Source organism: Oryzias latipes, chromosome 2, assembly GCF_002234675.1.
Source record: "Oryzias latipes chromosome 2, ASM223467v1".
Classification (NCBI taxonomy): Eukaryota; Metazoa; Chordata; class Actinopteri; order Beloniformes; family Adrianichthyidae; genus Oryzias; species Oryzias latipes.
The window spans coordinates 24,250,529-24,270,934 of record NC_019860.2 but is presented as its reverse complement, the minus strand read 5'-3'; the positions used below and the strand labels follow the sequence as shown (position 1 = coordinate 24,270,934).

Sequence of the window (20,406 nt, the reverse complement as noted above, 5' to 3'; positions counted from 1 at the left end):
GAACTCATTCCCCGCAGCCCCCCCCCCCCTTTTGTTACACATTGCCAGCAGGAGCGCGTGCAGCTGCAGCCAGGGGCGCCAATTCACTACATGGTGGCGCTGTCGCAGTTTTTATTTTTATTTTTTCATCAAGCACTGAGCCGCGGCCCGCGACCGTCGCCCCCCCTAGAAGATGATCTAGCCAGGTTTTGTGCATGCGTAAACGCGGCGGCGCTCCGTGCTCACCTCTCAGCCTGCACCCTTCACCCCGCGCCCCCTCCCTTCTCCTTCACCCACATTTGCGTCTACTTCTCAAAGACAGGAGAGAGAGCGCAGCTGCGGGGCGGGGGCGCCGCCAGGTTTTAGGCTGTTACAAACTCTGTGACATAAGTAAACCAATAGTGGTGTATATATTATTTTACAAGGGCCGAGCCGCCGGTGCCGCCCCCCTGCATTTTTGCGCCCTGGGCAATCGCCCGTATAGCCCGTGCCTAAAACCGCTACTGGCTAAAAGGATGGAAATTATTCATGGTTTATACAAATAATTCACATTAAACGGTACATGTGTTGTTGTTAGTTCATTTTAAGAATATCTGACCAAATATGGGTATAACTGTGATGACGTCTTTAATGTAGACAGGGTTTAATCTTCATAAATGATTTAAATATAACCTAAAACCATTTCTTTCAAAAAGCACCTGTTTTTCTTTGAAACTTCAACAGGAAGTTACATTTTTTTGGGTCAGAGTGGAGAAGTTGCTGCTTTGAAGCCTCCAGCAGAACCAGAAGATGCGTTTGAATCAAATAAGCTCATCTCTGGATGACCTGGACGTGGTTTCCTGTTGGACTGAAGACATGAAATGTTTCTCATAATCAATCAAAAACAAACTCTTTGAAGTGGGAATAATCGGTGAACAGGAAGTTCCGTCTGGATTAGTTCTGTGAGCAGCGCTGAGCTGCAGAACCTGCGGTCGTTCTGGGGGTTTTGTTGTTGAGAGAGCGCGGCGTCTGAGGCTGTCAGAGACGCTGCACTGTAGATGTGGGTCACACTGTAGCTGCAGGCCTCCCAGCTCACAGAAAAGGCTTTTCAAACCCGCTGACGCTAAAGTGGAGCAGTGCAGAAAAGCTTTTTGTTCACACTCTTGGTTCCCATCGGTGGATTTCTCTGTGGTTCTTCTCTGACCCCGCAGACAGAAACCTGTTCCCGTTCTCTGGAGGTCAAAGGTCTGTTTAGTCTCTTTCTGGGTGGGCGTGGCGGTTGGCTTTTCTCGCCGGTCCTCCTGAACTGACAGGAAGATGTCCACGTTTACGAGCAGCGAGGGGGGGGACCTCAAAGCCGGGGTTTCCCCCTCCTGGTGGTCTTCAGCCCTCTGAAGAACAGCAGCGGTCAGAGCGTCTCTGCACCTTCAGCTCTGCTTTCAGATCTGTGAAAGTCTCAGGTTGAGGCCAGCAGAGGAACCGGGGCCGCTCACGGCGGTGGAGGGGGGGTTCTGGAGGATTAAAAAAGCCTTTTTCGGTTCTTGTTTCTCTGCAGAGGAGCATGTTCCGCCTCTGGTCTGAAACCGTTCTTCCGCCTCAGGCGCTTTAGTTCTGGCGCCTCTCGGACGGCGGTTCTGGCAGCATGGCTCGCCGTGACGCCGGCCTCCTTCTGCTGCTGTCTCTGTGCTTCGACTCTGACGGTATGAAGAAGCAGCGGCGGGTTCTCTGGAGGACCGGCTTAGACCAGGGTGTGTTCTGTCTTTGCAGTGACTCTGGTGAAAACGGCGAGGGGAGATCCAGGCGTGACCCCCGTCTGCTCTGGGGCGGCGCTGCAGGACATCACGCTGATCGTCTGCCAGATCCGGACCCGGTGGAGGCGAGAGGACTGCAGAGTTCTGTACCGACACCAGCAGAACTTCAGCTCTGAATGTGGCTCCGGGTTCCGCTTGGTGACGGAGAACCAGACGCTGTTTCTGCAGGCGGAGGACGGCCGGAACCACACCTGTGAGTGCTCGCACCTGCAGGGCACCGTGGAAGGTACCGCCCACCGCTCTGCCGCCCCGCCACCTGAAAGCACTTCTGCATGAGGGGGGCATTCTGTTTCCAGCAGATGCAGAGGAAGGAGGCGTCATGTCCGATCTGAGCATGCTCGGCTTCACCACAGCGGTCAGCTCCGCCTCCGGACTCGTCATGGTGGCTGCAGCTTTGCTGGGACTCGTCCTGAGGAACGCGGCTCTCAGGTGAGACCTCCTCCTGTGGGGTGTGTGCGGACTGAAGGAGAACCTTTATGACGGAACCTTCTGGACATAACAGAACCTTCTGGACATGACAGAACCTTCTGGACATGACAGAACCTTCTGGACATGACAGAACCTTCTGGACATAACAGAACCTTCTGGACATGACAGAACCTTCTGGACATGACAGAACCTTCTGCTCTCTCCTCAGAGCTCAGCGACAGGCGGAGCTGCAGAGACCACCTGTAAGTTAAAAAAACGTTTTTTTTCCTTCCAGCGTCTCACTGACTCATGAAATGAGGCCAGCAGATGGTTTTAGGTCACCTGTCAGACGGTGGGGGCGGGGTCATGAGGTTAGCCAGAGGGAGGTGTTGCAGCTTCTGCTGAAGGTGTGAAGAGCTGGAGGAGACCAGCACGCAGTTCTGTGAATGACCACCGGGGGCGTTCACTCTCGTGGTCAAATGGCGGGCTCCTGAAGCGTTTTCATCATTGACCTCTGACCCCCTGACCTTTTTTAAGCTCCACAGTTGTAGTTTCATCCTCTTCAGGAGGATCTTCAGCATCATAAAGGACAATCTCTTCCCTGAAGACGTGTGTTTTGTCCAAATAGAGCAAAGGCGATGACGACAGCACGTACGCCAGCCTCCAGCAGCCGACGGACGACCTCTACCAGACCATTGACAGACGTGACCCCGCCCCCAGGGTCACACGGGTCACGTGGGTCATACAGGAGACTGAGATCTATGAAAACCCGTGAGGATCGTTTACTCCAGAATTCCAGTTTCTTCTCAGATGGAATGAAAATATGGAACTTTGTTTTCATGGGTTCTCATTGAGAACAGGAACTGATCAGGTGACAGGAGCAGAAGATCCTCATCAAAGGACGAAGGAATGTTTGTTTTTCCACATCATCTTTAAAACTGAGATTAAAGTTCTGCTTCTGAAACCCGTTTGTCTCGCATGATTTACTGCCGCTCGACAGAGCGATGGCTGACGCTTAAGAACAGATTTACCTCCATTTACCAGAAGAAACTACAGAGCTTTTATTTTGAAGGTGCAGCATGTTTAAATGGAAGCCCTGGAGGTTGACTCGGGACTCAAACCAAAACACGACAAAGCAAATACCAAAACATGACAAAGCAAACACGACAAAGCAAACACGACAAAGCAAATACCAAAACACGACTAAGCAAAAACCTGACATGACAAAACCTTAACATACCTATACAGAAACTTAACATGACAAAGCAAATACCAAAATATGACAAACCAAAAACCAAAAGACAAGGCAAAAACCAAATAATGACTAAGCAAAAACCTGACATGACAAAACCTTAACATACCTATACAGAAATTTAACATGACAAAGCAAAAACCAAATAATGACTAAACAAAAAAAAAAACATGACTAACCAAACATGAGATTTCAAAACCAGAACATGACTTTGCAAAAACTTGACATGACAAAGCAAAAACTGAAATACAAGGTAAAAACCAAATAATGACTAAATAAAACATGACATTACAAAAACTTGACATGGCAAAGCAAGAACCAAAACTTGACAAACCAAAAACCGAAAGACAACAAAGCAAAATCCAAAACCTAAACATACGTAAAAACTTGACATGACGAAGCAACCATAACCGGTGGAGTCTGCCGTCTTCTTGCTCCTCATCTTTAGGTAAGAAACCTCTGAAGAGGTTCCTGGGAAGTTCTTCATCTGCAGTTTCTCAGAAACGTAGTTTGCAGATCTCAGCTCTGGTTTCTCCATTTGAAACTAAAACCTTTCATTAAATCATTGTTATTCTCATTTCTTCTGCTGTTTAACGTGTTTTGATCCTTTCTGTCATTGAAAGGTAAGGTTTTTTGATAAATTAGTTTCTTTTGTGCAGATTATGCTTAAAAAAAACTGTTTAGTTAAAAAAAATAAAGAATAGTCTGGGATATAATCTGAAAACCCATCTTCAATTCAGTTGCATCAGTTGCATGTCCAGAAACCTTCTTTCTGGACATGTTTGTTGAAGCGGCATCACAAGAGGAGCGAAACGCCGTTCACTTCCTGTCTTGGGGGTTTCAGGTGAGGTTTCTTCAGCAGATGACGAGCTGTGTGTCTACAGTTCACGTCTGCTCTCATGCAGAGAAGCTTCTGCTGGGATGGGAACCAGCAAACTTTGCTTTCTGCAGCTGCTGCTGCTGCTTCTCAGCGCCGCTGAAGGTTTGTTCCAGTTTTGAGCTTCTGAGACTAACGTTGGTTTGGCATCTGAAACTGTTCTTCCTCTGCAGAATCTCGAAAATGGATTCATAAGGTCGTTCGTCATCAGCCTGATGTGATTCCAGTTTGCAGAAACGATTCCAGTAACGTCATCATGCTGACAGTCTGCAGGATCCAGACCCAGGGGGGGTCCTGCCGCCTGACCTTCAGGCCTGGACGCAGCTCTGATCCAGAATGTGGCTCCAAGTTCAGGATGACGGTGGAGAACCAGACGGTGTTCCTGCAGCTGAGCTCTCTGGGAGCAGAGGACAGCGAGAACAGCAGCTGTGAGTGTGTTCATGCTGTAGGGACCTTCACCGTGGAGCTGAACATCACCGTGGTAACCACAGGTCAGGAGGCTCCCCCCTAACCTTCTGACGTCTCCACACTGCCTCACAGAGAACCTCCTCTTTCTCTTCAGGGAATCGGACCATCGACTCATTTCTAAAACCAACCGACAAAGAAAACCTTTATGGATGGATGTGGGTTCTGGTTCTGGTGTTGGTCTCTGGAATCCTGCTGGGAGTTTTCTGCCGATGCTTGTCACTCAGGTGAGACAGAAGTCCCTCCCCTGAGCTCCTCAGGAGCGATGCTGTCCGCTTCACCTGCGTCTCTCCTCTGAAGGAGGGAGAACATCTGCCCCGAGCTGCATTTGCATCGTTTACCCAGCAGGAGGCGACAGAGACCCGCCAGCAGCCCTCCACAGACGGTACAGAACCGGTTCAGGTGCGTCTTCACCTGCAGAGCAGTTCTGACCCGCCTGTCTTCCTGCAGCTGGTGGAGGACGTTGAGGCGTACGACGTGTTCCTGCAGACGGAGAACGTTCTGTATGAACCTTGCAGAGCCCACAGCTGCAGCACCATCAGCAGTGTCCTCACGTGACGGCTGTACCCCAGAGGACCGCCTCTGAAGGAGTTCTAGTGTGTTTGAACCTGAGCAGTGGAAAAGTCCACTCTGCTTCTGCTGAAGTTGCAGCTTCACACAGGAAGTCAGCCGGACCTGCAGCTCCATCTGACTTCCTGTCTGAACTTTCTGATCACTTTCACTCCTTGAAGCTCGTTTTAGAAGGAGCTGCCCCCCCTCCCCCCCGCTGGTTTCTGTGGTTTTTGACTAAAGTCAGAGTCTGAGCAGCCAATGAGCCGTGAGGATTTCTGTGGTCATGATGTGGCTTCCTGTCAATCAAACCAGTTTAAGATAAAGATCCTCAGAGTCTCTCAGTTCTTCATAGTCATTTCTTCTGAGTTCTCTCCTTTAGTCTGTTAGGTTTGTTTATGGAATATTTATGCTTTTTTATGAAATGTTTCCATTTGTTTATTAAATGTTTCCATTTTTTTATTAAATGTTTCCATTTGTTTATGGAATGTTCACGTTTGTTTATGGAATGTTTACATTTCTGCCACCAAACGTGGTCTCCTGCATTTTGGCTCCTCCTCCTCCAGTTCCTGACGTGAGCGCAGAGAAAAAACCAGACCCACAAACTCAGCAGGAACAGGAGATCCACATGAACCTGCAGGAACCGCTGTCCAATAGTTTGGAATAGTTTCGTTTGCATCAGAACTTCTAGAAACTTGCAGTCCGGTAACATGTATCCTGAAGAGGGAACTGGTGAGGTCCAGGTCTGCTCCTCTGGACAGAACCTCTGCAGGTCAGTGACCTGCTGCTGCTGCAGAGGTTCCTGGCTCCTGTCCTCCTGTGGGTACATGTTTGTTGAAGCGGCATCACAAGAGGAGCGAAACGCCGTTCACTTCCTGTCTTGGGGGTTTCAGGTGAGGTTTCTTCAGCAGATGACGAGCTGTGTGTCTACAGTTCACGTCTGCTCTCATGCAGAGAAGCTTCTGCTGGGATGGGAACCAGCAAACTTTGCTTTCTGCAGCTGCTGCTGCTGCTTCTCAGCGCCGCTGAAGGTTTGTTCCAGTTTTGAGCTTCTGAGACTAACGTTGGTTTGGCATCTGAAACTGTTCTTCCTCTGCAGGTTCTTCAGAATGGATTCATAAGATCGTTCGTCATCAGCCTGATGTGATTCCAGTTTGCAGAAACGATTCCAGTAACGTCATCATACTGACAGTCTGCAGGATCCACACCGAGGGGGGGCCCTGCAGACTGACCTTCAGACCTGGACGCAGCTCTGATCCAGAATGTGGCTCCAAGTTCAGGATGACGGTGGAGAACCAGACGGTGTTCCTGCAGCTGAGCTCTCTGGGAGCAGAGGACAGCGAGAACAGCAGCTGTGAGTGTGTTCATGCTGTAGGGACCTTCACCGTGGAGCTGAACATCACCGTGGTAACCACAGGTCAGGAGGCTCCTCCCTAACCTTCTGACGTCTCCACACTGCCTCACAGAGAACCTCCTCTTTCTCTTCAGAGAATCGAACCATCGACTCATTTCTAAAACCAACTAACAAAGAAAACCTTTATGGATGGATACGGATTCTGGTGCTGATTCTGGTTCTGCTGCTTTTCTCTGGAGTCCTGCTGGGAGTTTTCTGCGGATGCTTGTCACTCAGGTGAGACAGGAGTCCCTCCCCTGAGCTCTTCAGGAGCGATGCTGTCCGCTTCACCTGCGTCTCTCCTCTGAAGGAGGGAGAACATCTGCCTCGAGCTGCATTTGCATCGTTTACCCAGCAGGAGGCGACAGAGACCCGACAGCAGCCCTCCACAGACGGTACAGAATAGGGCTGGGAATCACAGGGTACCTCACGATACGATACGATTTGAGATATGTTGCTCACGATAACGATACTATCACGATATGCCGATAATGTGATAATCGATATATTTCGTCTCTAACAACTCACGATATATCAAACTTTAAGAAAGAAGAACTTGAAAAACTGTTTTTTGGAAAATGTTTCCCCATTTATTTTTTAGTTTGTAACCCTTGGTCTATCCTAGGCACTTTACCATTGGGAGTAGGGTCATCTAGACCCACTAGACAGTGCTCTGAACCTTTTTTCTTCAATGATTTGTGATCTTCACTGGTGTCCATGGATTACATGAAATCTTTCCACCTTTATCCACCTTTGTCATGGTAGGGAGAACACGTCAATGGAAGGGGGGGGGGGGTCATCTAAGATAGCACAAGGGTTAAACACCATGATAATGAACATGCTGTGTTCTATTTTTTTGTAATGAATAACAGACTTTTGTGTGACATTGCTGAAATCAGTAACACTCTGTCTTTGACAAACGACGACACTTTTCATTTGGAAATATCTGTAAAATTTGGTTTAAACAATAGTGAACATGAACAGCAGTGTTATTATTTAGTACAGAATTGCTGTAAACAGGATAAAAAATGAATAAGTCAAGTAGCTGCCAGGTACATTGGTATTAACTTTTGAAAAGCAATAGCTATAGCTATTGCTTTAAAAAGATAGCTGTGAATCAGATATTAATTCTGTGAACAAATTATATTGTCTTTGTTAAAATAAATGACACCATTTAGTGCAAATGTGGTGGAAACAAAAATAAAATTCTTCCAGAAAAAAAATCAAGTAGCTAGAAACTTTCCTTTAAGTTATTTAAGACATAAACTGCTTTCTAAGGGGGGGGGGGGGTCTAAGGGGAGGGATGCCCCTCTTTCTTCCGTTTCCAGCTCTGGTCTGAACGTACAGTGCAGGGATCATTGCTTCAGTATTTCTGAGCTCTAATGCATTCAATAAAAACAGAAATCCCTCCTTCTCCACCTCGCTGCAGGGACGGAGCTCGTTTTCCGTTTGTGTCTCTGCTCTCCAGAAGACGGCGGTACCTTAGTCTGGATAAAGGTATCCACGCCGGGCCGTGTCGGCTTCAGGCCAGCAACAACCACGGCTTTTTCACACAACTCAGGTGATGCAGCTTCAATGCTGCCGGAGCGTCTTTTAACTTGCTGCTCTCGCTTCTGATTGTTTTCCCCCTCCGCCATCTTTGTTTGAATGCGTATTCTTCGTCCGCCCGCAACAGCCAATCTCACAACGAGCGCCCCCTATCGACCCTCTGAAGAATCGTCTCACCAAAGAATGGTTAATTTAACGTTTTACAGGGTCTTCAAACGTAAATAAAAGGTCCATACTTGAGGAAGACGTATCAAGAATCAATCACGAGACTAAATATCGCGATATATCACCATATCGATATTTTGGCACCCCCCAGTACAGAACCGGTCCAGGTGCGTCTTCACCTGCAGAGCAGTTCTGACCCGCCTGTCTTCCTGCAGCTGGTGGAGGACGTTGAGGCGTACGACGTGTTCCTGCAGACGGAGAACGTTCTGTATGAACCTTGCAGAGCCCACAGCTGCAGCACCATCAGCAGTGTCCTCACGTGACGGCTGTACCCCAGAGGACCGCCTCTGAAGGAGTTCTAGTGTGTTTGAACCTGAGCAGTGGAAAAGTCGAGTCTGCTTCTGCTGAAGTTGCAGCTTCACACAGGAAGTCAGCTGGACCTGCAGCTCCATCTGACTTCCTGTCTGAACTTTCTGATCACTTTCACTCCTTGAAGCTCGTTTTAGAAGGAGCTGCGCCCCCCCCGATGGTTTCTGTGGTTTTTGACTGAAGTCAGAGTCTGAGCAGCCAATGAGCCGTGAGGATTTCTGTGGTCATGATGTGGCTTCCTGTCAATCAAACCAGTTTAAGATAAAGATCCTCAGAGTCTCTCAGTTCTTCATGGTCATTTCTTCTGAGTTCTCTCCTTTAGTCTGTTAGGTTTGTTTATGGAATGTTTACGTTTGTTTATGGAATGTTTACATTTGTTTATGGAATGTTTACGCCCCCCCCCCCCCCCCCCCCCCCCGTGGTAACGGGGCGGTCCTGATCATCACTGGATCAGAACATCAAGGACCTTAATTCTCCATCCACTGCTGGAACATCAGAGGATCAGAGGAACGTCTCTAACGTCCACCTGGAGACCAGAACCCTGGGAGAACATGGAGGAGGATCATCTGGGATGGACCCAGATGTTCTTCTGTGGTTCCTCCAGGAAGTTTCAGGTTCCTGATGGGATCCAGATTTCCACTCCGGACGTTTCAGATCCTTCAGGGGGATTTCAGGAAGTTCAGGCTTCCAGAGAAACACAAACCGTCTCAGGTTGAACTTTTGATCTTCAGTTTTGGTTCCATGAGAGTCTGATCTCCTCAGAGAGGAACATCAGATCAGAGCAGGAACGTCTGCAAGAACCTGTGGGTTCTCCTCTGGGGGGTCTTGCAGCTTCGCTGAAGACATTTTTTATTGTGGAACTGATGACCTCATGTGAACTTTTGTCCTCCAGGTCAGAAGACTTCTGAGGAAGTGTCGTGTTCCTCTGATTCATTTGGAGCTTTAGAAATGTCATTTCAAAATAAAAGCTTTTACAAATGTTGATGAGTCATGACCATGAGCTCCAGCAGGTAAACACCTGAAAGGCTCTGACTCACTTGTGGTTTTTCTGTGGAGCAGCTGGGGAGGCACATCTTCAGAGGATCTGTCAAACGGTGAAGCTTCTCCATTCCTTCAGCCCACCGGGCTTAAAGAACCGGTTCCTGCTGAAACAGTTGGAAGGCGGAGCTTCTCTGCACCGAGCTCCGCCTCCAAAGTTTCCAGACTTTCCAGGATCATGTAAGGTGCTTTCTGCACGGAGGTCTGAGTCTGCAGCCGCACGGTTTGGAGAAGTGATTCTGCGTGGTCAGCATCCGTGGAAACGGCGTCCTCCACATCTCTAGAACGTTGCTGCTGACCTTCTGGAGCTGAAAGTCCCGTCTGGAAAAGAAAAGGCTTCAGTTCTCCCATAGCTGCACTTTGCTTCCTCTTATAAGGTTATAAGGTGGAATGATTATCCCAAAACAGCAGCTTCATCCTTCATCTTCCTCAAGGAGGAAACTGCTGTTTGGTGCTTCACGGCGCCATGGCGTGAGGAGATGAGGAGGAGGAATCGGTCCATCTCTGAAGCTCTGGGATCATCACTGGCTGTGACGTCACCAAACCAAAAGGACAAAGAGGGCGGGGCTAAGAAGCCTGGCAGGTACTGGAAGTGAAAGATCTGAGGAGTCAGAGGACACGCCCACATCCCAGCTGGTCAGACGCATGTCTGCTTACCGCCGTAGTGAAGCTGGAACATGTCCTTCCGAGCGAACGGAGACCGACGCGTCAGACCCCTAGTTGTCAATTTAAGAACTGAATCGGCTAGTTCCACACCGGCTTCAATTCAGTTTCATTTCTACAGACAAATGTTTACAACAAGAGTCGTCTCAGTGGGCTTCAAACCGCTAAATGTGTAACAAACATGAACCATAAAATACATAAAGTCATAGAATTCATTAGGAAATGACTAAACTAAACTAAACTGAACTAAACTGAACTGAAATAACTGAAATAGTCACATTTTATTCTGCACTTTTGAAGATGCAACAAGAAGGTAAACTGACTGCAGCGTCGCTGTCATGACAGTAAAAATAGTAAAGAAAATGGATGGAAATTTATCTTGGCAACACCAAATAAGTGCAGCCAAGATGCACAATAAGCGTGTTTGAGATCACCCAGGTGAACTCAACGCTGCGCAGATCACCTGGTGTGAGACAAAAATATCGCGAGAAAGGGGTGGGAGCAAGACCCCAACCTGAGCGAACACAGCTGGAAATTTAGTACTGAACTGACTGAAAGCTGCCCTACAGACTACAAAACAATGCATTATGGGACATGGGTCCTGATGGTTTTTATAGTTGAGTGATTAATTAAAATAATTTAAAATACCAATTCATTAAAAAAAAGGCTACATACATTACAAAACATTAAAATAATCATAAAATATATAATAACACAGATCACACTAAGGGGGAGAGGAATATTAAAACTAAATAGAATGTTAAAGACAACTCCAACTTCCTGTTCTCCTTTAGTCTTGCTGCAGATTCGCCTTCATCTCACAGCCCCCCCCACACCCCCGGTCTCCCCAACGATCCAGGCGAGGTGCCGGTTCATCTCAAACACGCCTATCGTTGCATTTTCCCCACGTATTTTCAGTCTGTCTGAGGCTAATCTTGTTGTTGCTCACACGTGTTTAAAGTTCAAGCCCCGTTAGCTGTCACGTACGTGGGGGACATTTATTCTCCTCAGCTGACCCGACTCCCGCGGGAACGGTGTGCTGCCGTAACAGCCGTGCATAACCGTTTGATGCGCCGCCGTAACCGTAACCAAAACCTAAACTTTCCTCCGGGTCTGTGTGACCCAGAGAAAAGTTCAGCACGGACTGCATGTATGTGAAAATAGATACGTTCTAAAGGAAATTAAGGAACTCCTTAATGTGGTCCGGGGAGGGAGGGGGCTGTCAGGTGTCCTGCTTTCAAGCCCTGTCATTGTCCCGCCCCCAACAGTCATTTACCCCACTGTGATTGGTTGGTCATCTCCGTGCACGACGATGAAAAAGTGTCATTCATTAAAACTGGTGGGCTGCAGTAACATTAAACTTTCATATTAAGGCGGGGGCCGTAAAATATCATCTTGGGGGCCCCAAATAGCCCGCGTGCCGCGAGTTTGAGACCCCTGCTGTACACTCTGGCACTGGTACACTAGCTGCAGGTCGGAATAACGAATCAATAGTTCACTTACCCATAGCTCAGACGCACACATCAGGTTGTGATGACATTTGTCTCCGTTTCCTTCCCACAGATGTTTACGCGCGCGCGAATATCTCTAGGCCCCTCCCCCTCCACGCATTTCCCTATTCTTCTCACACGCAGTGGCCGCCTCACAGACGGGCATCATGCAAGTGTGTGCTCGCGTTTCATGAGTATGTATGCGAGTGTGTGTGTTTGCGTGCGTGTGCGCTCGCGTCTCTTTGATTATTTCATTAATCATTAACGTGCCCCTTTTACGTTAAATGTATAAAAAATACGGAGGGTGGGGGAGGCAAATTTACTGGTCGCACATGTGCAACTGGATGTAAAATTCAGTCGCACACTCTCAAATTTTGGTCGCAAAATGCGACCAATCAGTCGCATTCTGGAGCCCTGTAGGGTCAGGTCAAGTAGGGTCAGGTCAGGTCGGGTCAGGTAGGGTCAGGTCAGGTCAGGTCAAGTAGGGTCAGGTCAGGTCGGGTCGGGTCAGGTCGAGTCAGGTCAGGTCGGGTCAGGTCAGGTCGGGTCAGGTCAGGTCAGGTCGGGTCGGGTCAGGTCAGGTCAGGTCAAGTAGGGTCAGGTCAGGTCGGGTCAGGTCAGGTCGGGTCAGGTCAGGTCAGGTCGGGTCGGGTCAGGTCAGGTCGGGTCAGGTCAGGTCAGGTCGGGTCGGGTCAGGTCGAGTCAGGTCGTAGATTGGTTGGGATGCAGGCAGGATCTGGAGAAGCCTACTAGCAACTAATTGTAATTGTTATGAAGTTTGATTCAAACATGTTAACATTGAGGTAAATAATCTCTGATTACCAGCTAGTCTGGCAATAATCCTGCCCAGACAGGAATGTTTCAGACTAACTTCCACTTCAAACAGGAAGTGGATGCCCCTCAGTCAGGTCATGTGACACTTTAAGCCCCTGGGGTCACTTAAGGTTCGTTTGTTGGGTGTTTGCTTTGGTTTGCAGGGTTGCCAGGTCTGTTAGTGGCTCTCTGAGCGTGTCGTCCTCACACCCATTGATGAGGTTATTCTTTTCAGTGAGGAGACACCCCTCCCCCCCCCCGATTAAAAAATGGTTTTCTCTGTTTCAAACCCGTTTTACAGTGATATTTTCAGGTTAATGCACGATTGTTTGTTTATTTCCTCTGCAGAAATGACCTTTTTTCTGTTTGTGGTAAAAACTCCAGATGTTTCTCTGATCTATGCAGCATATATCTACACCCCCACATTTTCATGTGTTCCTGTTTTAAATGCAGAAAGGAGCAGACGCTCAGCCTCCTGACCGACATCCAGACCGTCTCGCATTCGAAAGCAGAGCAGGTCCGGGACTCGAACCCCCGTCTTCAGAGGAGCAGACACAAAGGCCGTTGTCAGCCGCTCTGCTGTTTCCTCTTTTCAGTCGCTTCTGCTTTCTGCTCTGAATGCGGCTGAAGCGCTTTCTCATGCCGTGACTGATCAGGACCAGAACAACGGTGTTTCAGAGGTTTGGTTGGGAGTTTTTCTGATCGGTGACGAAAGCAGAAAGGCTCAGAGGTCAGAGGTGACCTACGGTGGTCCTGTCTGGTGTCTTTGTGTCTGGAATGAACCTGTGGAGCGTTCTAGAGCTACTAGGAGTAGATCTGCTGATGTTTTGTTTGGGCAGAAATCTCAGAATCTCTCCTTCCTTCCTGGCAGCAGAGGTCACATGACACCGTTCCTGCGGCGGCGCCGTGGCGGTCTGAGGGCTGTGTTTGTGGCCCGGTTACAGGACGGGGGTCATGTGACACAACAAGCTTTGGTGTTTGGGAAGGAGGGGGGGTGGTGCCTGTCAGGTAAGCTGGGTGCTTTCCTGACCCCGCCTGTTCCTAAAACATGGCGGTCATGGCGTGCTGCGGCGACGACCATCAGAGGCAGGGGATTGAGGTGATTCAATCCTTCTCCTGTAAATTAGGAGGAACTTCCTGTCTTACTGGAAGGATCAGATCCCTCATTATTATTAACCTGTGGAAACATTCTAGAGCAGGGGGGGGGGGGGTGATGTAACTTTTCTGAAATGATCTTGGATACAGGAAGTGGAGGTGTTTCCTCTCAGGAAGCGTCATCAGGCTCTACTGAAGGTCAGCTGGGGGGGGGTCGACCATCAATGCTTTCCATGAAACCCCCCAGGAGGGAGAAGTGTCTCTTGCGGGGGGGCCTCCAGTCTTGTTACATGAACTTCTGCTTTTGGGGATGTTTCGTTCTGAGGACGTCCAGTAAAGAGAGGAAGAGAAATGCAGCTTTTCAAAGTAAAAGCCCAAACAGACAAACACTTTGTGGGTTTGGGATAAAAACTATTTTTAAATCAAAGCCTGATTCTGTGGGTGATTTTCTACAATCTGGACTCTGGTCAGGTCGTGTTCCTGAAGGCAGCAGACGCCTTCAGGAACATGACCTTCGTTTAATGTTTATCTTGTTGATCGCTGCTTTTAGACTGAAAACGGAAAAAATCCCGTTTCAGAGATAAAAATGTTTGTTTAGGATCAAATCTGCAGCAGTTTAATCTTTTCAGATATTTTGCTTTCAGTCTGGATGTGAATCAGCTGCTGCTTCACAGACTTTTGTTTTGACACGGGACGTCATCGTGCACCCCCCCTCCTCCTTTTAACTATCTGTTTCGTTTTTCGGCGGCGGCATCAGGAGAGGGGGGGGGGGGGGTGTTGTTTATAACGTGCGGTCTTCATCGGAGCGGCACACCAGCATCATGCTGCTCCTCCTCTGCCTCACTCTGGCCGCCGCTCAAGGTGAGAATCAGCTGTTTTCTCCGGTTTGAATCAAACTTTATTGACACAAACAGACAAACGGTTTTAATTTGATTACTTTTCCTGTGATTTCTAGAGGAAGATTGTCACAAAAATAGACATTTTTACGTCCAGATGCGTTTGTGGAACCGACCTACAGTCAAAATCTAAAAATATTTATTAAGAAAGATCAGATTTAAGCCGTTTGAAAGTGAATTATTGATCAAAAATAGTCAATTTTTTGGATTTGTGGTGTCAGTTTGATTTATTATAACTGTAAACACTAAACCTTGACCGGATTTACTGACATATAATTACGTTAGGGGCAAACTTACAAACTTACAGATAAGCTCCATGAAAAAATAAAATGTAAAAAAATAAAACGTTTCCTTTCATTATTAATTCTGTTTTTTTTTGTTTTTAATTGTACTTTTTATTTTTGTATAAATGACTTTAAACCTTAATCAAAAACCTTTTCTTTCATTGAAACTTAGGCTCCGCCTCCAAGGTGAGTGGAGCTGGCAGCACAGAGGTGGAGTTCGGTGGAGAAGCCCACTATGAATGCACCGTGGATCCCGCTAAAGGTAACGGCCGCCGCCGCGGCACCTGCCCCCCTGCTGCGAGCCTCCCTCATGGCTCCGCCCCCCCCTCTCAGGTGTGCAGCAGGTGACCTGGCAGAGGTCGTTTGAGGACGAGTCCATTGAGAACCTGGCCACCTTCAGCCGCCGCTTCGGGCAGGAGGTCAACGCGGCGTACCGGGGGAAGGTGGAGTTCACCAGGGCGGCGCTGAACTCCACCGCCATCCGCCTGCGGAGCGCCTCCTGGGAGGACGAGAGCTGCTACATCTGTCTGTTCCACATGTACCCCGAAGGCTCCAAGAGGAGGCACACCTGTCTGAAGGTCACAGGTGAGCCTCCAGTCCTCCATGATCAATAATCTGATCATGTCACTCCCTCTCAGGGTTCATGATTTCTTTCGGAGTTTCCTTGTTGGTTTTGACCTCTGACCTTTGCTCAGGTGTCGTCCCGCCGTACCTGTCGTTTAGAAGGAGGCGGTTCCGTCCTGACGGGCTGCAGGAGGCACCTCCTGCGCCGTCAGCTGTTCTGTCAGCCGCCTCTGGAGCGAATGCAGAGAAAATGATCGCTGTGGTTTTTGTTTTTCCCTGAAGGCGTCTCCTCGGTGAACACCAGCGCGGCGCTCCTGCAGCAGGAGGAGGAGCGGGGGGAGGAGCTACACGCCTTCAGCTGCTCCGCCACGGGAAAACCAGCTCCCTCCATCCACTGGGAGCTTCCCCCAAACGCCGCGGTGGAAAACCAAACAGAGACCAGCACCAGCAGGAACCCAGACGGCACCGTCACCAGCAGCCGCAGCGTCACGCTCAGAGCTCCGCCCCTCTGGAGCGGCGGCGTGGACTGCGTCCTGAACCAGGGAACCGGCAGGGAAAGACGACACAGGATCACCTCCAGGAATCAGGAGGTGATGACCAAAGGTTGGTGTTCAGAGTACAGATGAGCTGTTCTGCAAGGAACTCCCATGAGGCATTGCAGTATCCGTGTCAGGAAAAGTCCCCACATGCAACATTAAACGCTGAGTCATGCTTCCGGTAAATGACTCCAGGCTGAGTCATGGCTCTGGGTTTCACTTTGATTAGGTTTCATGTTGAGGGAAAGGCCGCTTCACTCTGAGGTGCTCCTTCAGGAAGTCAAAGGTCTTCCTTTCTCTCCTCAGGTTCCTCAGAGTCCGGGCGTTCTCGGTCGCACATCACGCTGATCGTCACGGCCGCATGCTTCGCCGTCTGCATCTGCGCAGCCGCAGCAGCTGCTTCCAGGTGGAAAAGGTGAGCTGTGGGACCATCCTCCCTGAAACTCTTCATCTTTTCTGAAGCTCCTCTTCCTCGCTGAAACTCTGTTTCTCTGCAGGAGGTTAAAGACGGACACACAGACGGTGGAGGAGGTTTGATCTGCGTTTCAGCAGTTCAGAAGCTGCAGTCCAGGATCGAGGCTGCAGATGTCCTGCATCCGCCGCCGCCACAGCTGCCGCCGCCGCCGCCGCTCTGTGCAGCTTCAGTGAAGCAGAAGAGGCGCTTGGTCCACAAAGTTCTTCTGGAGAAGTTGTTTCTTCTGATCGTTCAGTGAAACCTGCAGACTCAGACTGGCGCCCTCTAGTGTTCACAGAGCCTCTGGTTTCCCAACATTTACCTCAATAGGAGCCACATTTCATGTGTTTTTTGCTCTTCTTGTGTTTTTGCACATGCAGTTGTTGCATAAGCTGCTTCATGCACTTTATTCCTATTTATGTTGTATTTATTGTTCAGAATTATAATAAGTTATTCAGCGTTTGTTGCACTAATCATTCCCAGTCACTCAGCTGTGGTTCAGCTGCAGGTGTGACAGAGTTTTGTGTTTGTCTGGTATTAAATGCAGATTCCAGTGTTTCAGGATGGATGGAGGTCAGCGTGTGAACAAAAACGTTTCTCATTAAAACTCTGGAAAACACTTTTTATCTTTGTGTCGTTTCTTTATAAAAGTCCACATTTCATTTTCTTTACTGCTGACTGTAGCTTCCTCCTCCATCATCATCATCATCATCATCTCTGGTTCTTGGAGTTTTCACCAAACTCTAGCTTCTTCTCTGTTCAATCAGACTTGAAATGAACAGAAAAATATTCACCATCAGGCAAATAGTTGTTAACATTTGACTAAATTCATTTTTGTTTCATCCTCTTTTTCACATTTATATAATTAAAGGATGCATGAGGTCAGTTTATTGTCCTTTATGCCTCTGAATCAGATGTTGTTTATAAATGAAAGGTAGAATATTATCATAACTGCTTAGAGTGTCTTAAACCAGTTTATACAATATTTTTAATTTTGATTTGTTTTTCAAGGGTTCAAACCGGAAGTGTTGGATTATAAAAGCAAAAGAATAAATGAGGCCGGACTAGAGAATTTTATTTGTGAATTAAAATACCCCATTTAATTCCAGTCTGTATGAACCTGCTGCCACCTTAGATGACGTCATCTATGTCGGGACATGTTTCAGTGTCACAGCACCATCTAGTGGTTGAACTATAAAGACACGTATGGCAGGCCATTTTAACATTAAAAGGCTAGACTGGATGTGTGTTGCAGATATCTTTATTTGAGTTTTGCCTAGTCAAAAAGAACATTTCAGATATCTGCAACTACATTCTTCCTATCCGTAATCGTAATTTTAGATATCCTCAAAGATATTATTCCTAGGACAAATGACATCACTTTCGCCATTCATTTGTATGGGGTTTACAATTACAGATATCTACAATTCAGTTGCAGATATCCAGTTCATGAATTACGGATATCTGTTACTGAATTGTAGATATCTGTAATTCCAGTTTCAGATATCTACAATTTCATTCTTACTAGTCAAAACTCAAGTTAAAGATATCTTTAATTCAAGTCAATTTAAGATATCTACATGTTCCTTTTCAGATATCTTAAATTAAGTTTTGACTAGGCGAAATGACGTTGTAGATATCTGTAACTGGAATTGTGACTAGTCAAAATGACGTTGTAGATATCTCAAACTGGAGTTAGGGATAGTCATAATTTAATTGTAGATATCTATAATCAAGTTACAGATATCTTGAAATGAAATTTGAATAGAGATATCTGAAACTTGAGATATCTGTAATGTTCATTCAGGATAGTCAAAATGTAATTACAGATATCTTGAATTAGAGTTTCGACTAGGCGAAATGACGTTGCAGATATCTGTATGCAAATTAGCTCTGCATCGCACTTTAGGGGAGGAGCAGAGCGTGTTGTTGTAATCATTTAAATTGCACCTGCTAACTTGTAATTAGCACTGATTAGCACCATGTTGCAGCAGTACGACGGGGTTTTAGGACTAGTTTACAAAAAACGTTTTGTTTTCTTTAATTACAACTTTTATCTCGTAAATTTAGGAGATAAAAGTGTTGTGGAGTGTGTGTGTGTGCGCGCGCATGCGTGCGTGTGTGTGTGCTGAGATGGGGGTGAGTACGGAGCGGAGGTGTGTGCGTTGATACTGTGTGTTCGGAGGACGGAGCACCGTAATAAAGAGAAGGTGTCCCCCCCCCCCCCCCCCAGAATGGTTTGGAGTCGTTCTTAATCCGCACTGGAGGCTTAGGGTTCCGATCAGGACAGTGAACCCCGAGGAAGAATCGCCTTCGGCGGAGGAAATCTCCCCTGCGCTTCTGACCGCGATCGGAAAGAGAGAAAAGAAAAGAGAAAAACACCAAGTCTTCTGTTTATCGGAGCCTAGCTTTATTTCCGGATAGCTTTAACCGAAGTGATTCTGAACCTTTTGGCGACTCAAAATCAGATTATTAGTGGAGCCGGCTTTCCGGGGTTCGGTGTCGGTAAAGCGGGGTTTTATGTGTTTAATAAGGAGCTCAGAGACACGTGTGGGTGCAGAGAACCGCTGCAGCCTTTATTCTCCTTTTCATTCACATATCCTGAAGTTCATCTGTCACCTTATGTCATGAACCTGTCATCCGAACACCAATGCAGAAGTAAACAGTGTTACATACACCTCTCCTCCACATGAAGCGTCCCGATCCAACATAAAACAATAAAGAGGAATGAAAATAGTCTGTTATGTTAGCATTACAACTTTGAAAATGCCAAAAGTGCTCCTCCACAGACGGAAGCGTCACAGAAACGTAGAGATCTGGTCTTTAATGGAGAAAGAAAGGATTCAGGTGGACATCTGCAGGGACACTGACGGCTTCGGGCTGCAGAGATCCTGCAAACCACCCATCAATGAATAAAACATGAATAAATCATAAATCAAACTAACGAATTTCCAAACATTTAGAACGTTATCAATAAACATTCAGCTCACCTCTTCAACAAAGTTTAGTCGGTCTGCTGCTGCTGTGTGGCGTTCACCTGCTGCTCAGCATGCTCACTTCCACTTAATCTCGTAAATTTAATTTAGGACTTAAAATCTTTTAATTTTACTGTTTTTGGTGGCCCTAAATCTCCGTCGTAGAGCAGCCAGCGGGCGAAGCGATTTTTAATCGTCTTTTTAATGCTGCAGCCCGTGCAAGACAGGAGGAGCTAGTGATGATGACGTTTGAGATATCTGTAACTGTCATTCTGCCTAGGCAAAACTGAATTACAGATATCTACAATTGTCATTTAAGATGTGTGACGAGTTGAATGTCGTTTTCAATGACGTCATTGCAGATATCTGTAATTCAGTTTTGACTAGGCAAAACTGAATTATAGATATCTCTATCTGTTGTTTCGACTAGTCACAATTACGTTACAGATATCTTGAATTACAATTCCAACTATCCAAAATGTAATTACGACTAGTCAGAAATACGTTGCTGATATCTAAAATGTTCATTCCGGATAGTCAAACTTAGCCTTTTAATGTTAAAATGGCCTGCCATAGACACGTCCTCTTTTTGCTGCCGTTACCGTCCGCTAAAACTTTCATTTCTCAATTATTTTGATTTTTTTGTGGACATTTTGATTATTGTTTTTTTAAACTGTTTTTAACCGGAAGTGGGCGGGTCTAGCTCTTCTCTTATTCGGCGCAGCCGCAGTTGTGACTTATTGAGAGCCATGCAGGTTGTGGTCCACAGATAAACAGTAACTACCAATGTTCTACTTTTTTTC

General features: G+C 47.2%; 2 protein-coding genes and 1 long non-coding RNA gene across 6 annotated transcripts; all 3 read left to right on the top strand.

Moving 5' to 3' along the window:
• The first annotated feature begins 101 nt into the window (after window positions 1–101).
• On the top strand, window positions 102–3,144 carry LOC101174650. 4 transcript variants are annotated; one of them, XM_023949331.1, is made up of 5 exons: window positions 102–1,658; window positions 1,726–1,962; window positions 2,069–2,198; window positions 2,407–2,440; window positions 2,806–3,144. In XM_023949331.1, the coding sequence occupies exons 1-5, from the start codon at window positions 1,601–1,603 to the stop codon at window positions 2,950–2,952; spliced, it is 606 nt and encodes a 201-aa protein (XP_023805099.1). In that variant the 5' UTR covers window positions 102–1,600; the 3' UTR covers window positions 2,953–3,144. The 4 variants fall into 4 exon arrangements, with proteins under 4 accessions (XP_023805099.1, XP_023805093.1, XP_023805082.1 ...); XM_023949325.1 differs by having other exon boundaries at window positions 2,066–2,198; XM_023949314.1 differs by having other exon boundaries at window positions 1,726–1,995.
• An 815-nt stretch (window positions 3,145–3,959) lies between these two features.
• Window positions 3,960–5,514, top strand: LOC110016526. Its single transcript, XR_002872052.1, has 3 exons — window positions 3,960–4,797; window positions 4,869–5,156; window positions 5,222–5,514. It is a non-coding gene; the product is annotated as an uncharacterized LOC110016526 (long non-coding RNA).
• Window positions 5,515–14,644: 9,130 nt separating this feature from the next.
• On the top strand, window positions 14,645–17,247 carry LOC101174898 (OX-2 membrane glycoprotein). The gene is made up of 6 exons (XM_004066750.4): window positions 14,645–14,755; window positions 15,247–15,336; window positions 15,408–15,659; window positions 15,921–16,241; window positions 16,481–16,589; window positions 16,672–17,247. The coding sequence occupies exons 1-6, from the start codon at window positions 14,716–14,718 to the stop codon at window positions 16,709–16,711; spliced, it is 852 nt and encodes a 283-aa protein (XP_004066798.1). The 5' UTR covers window positions 14,645–14,715; the 3' UTR covers window positions 16,712–17,247.
• The last annotated feature ends 3,159 nt before the right edge of the window (window positions 17,248–20,406 follow it).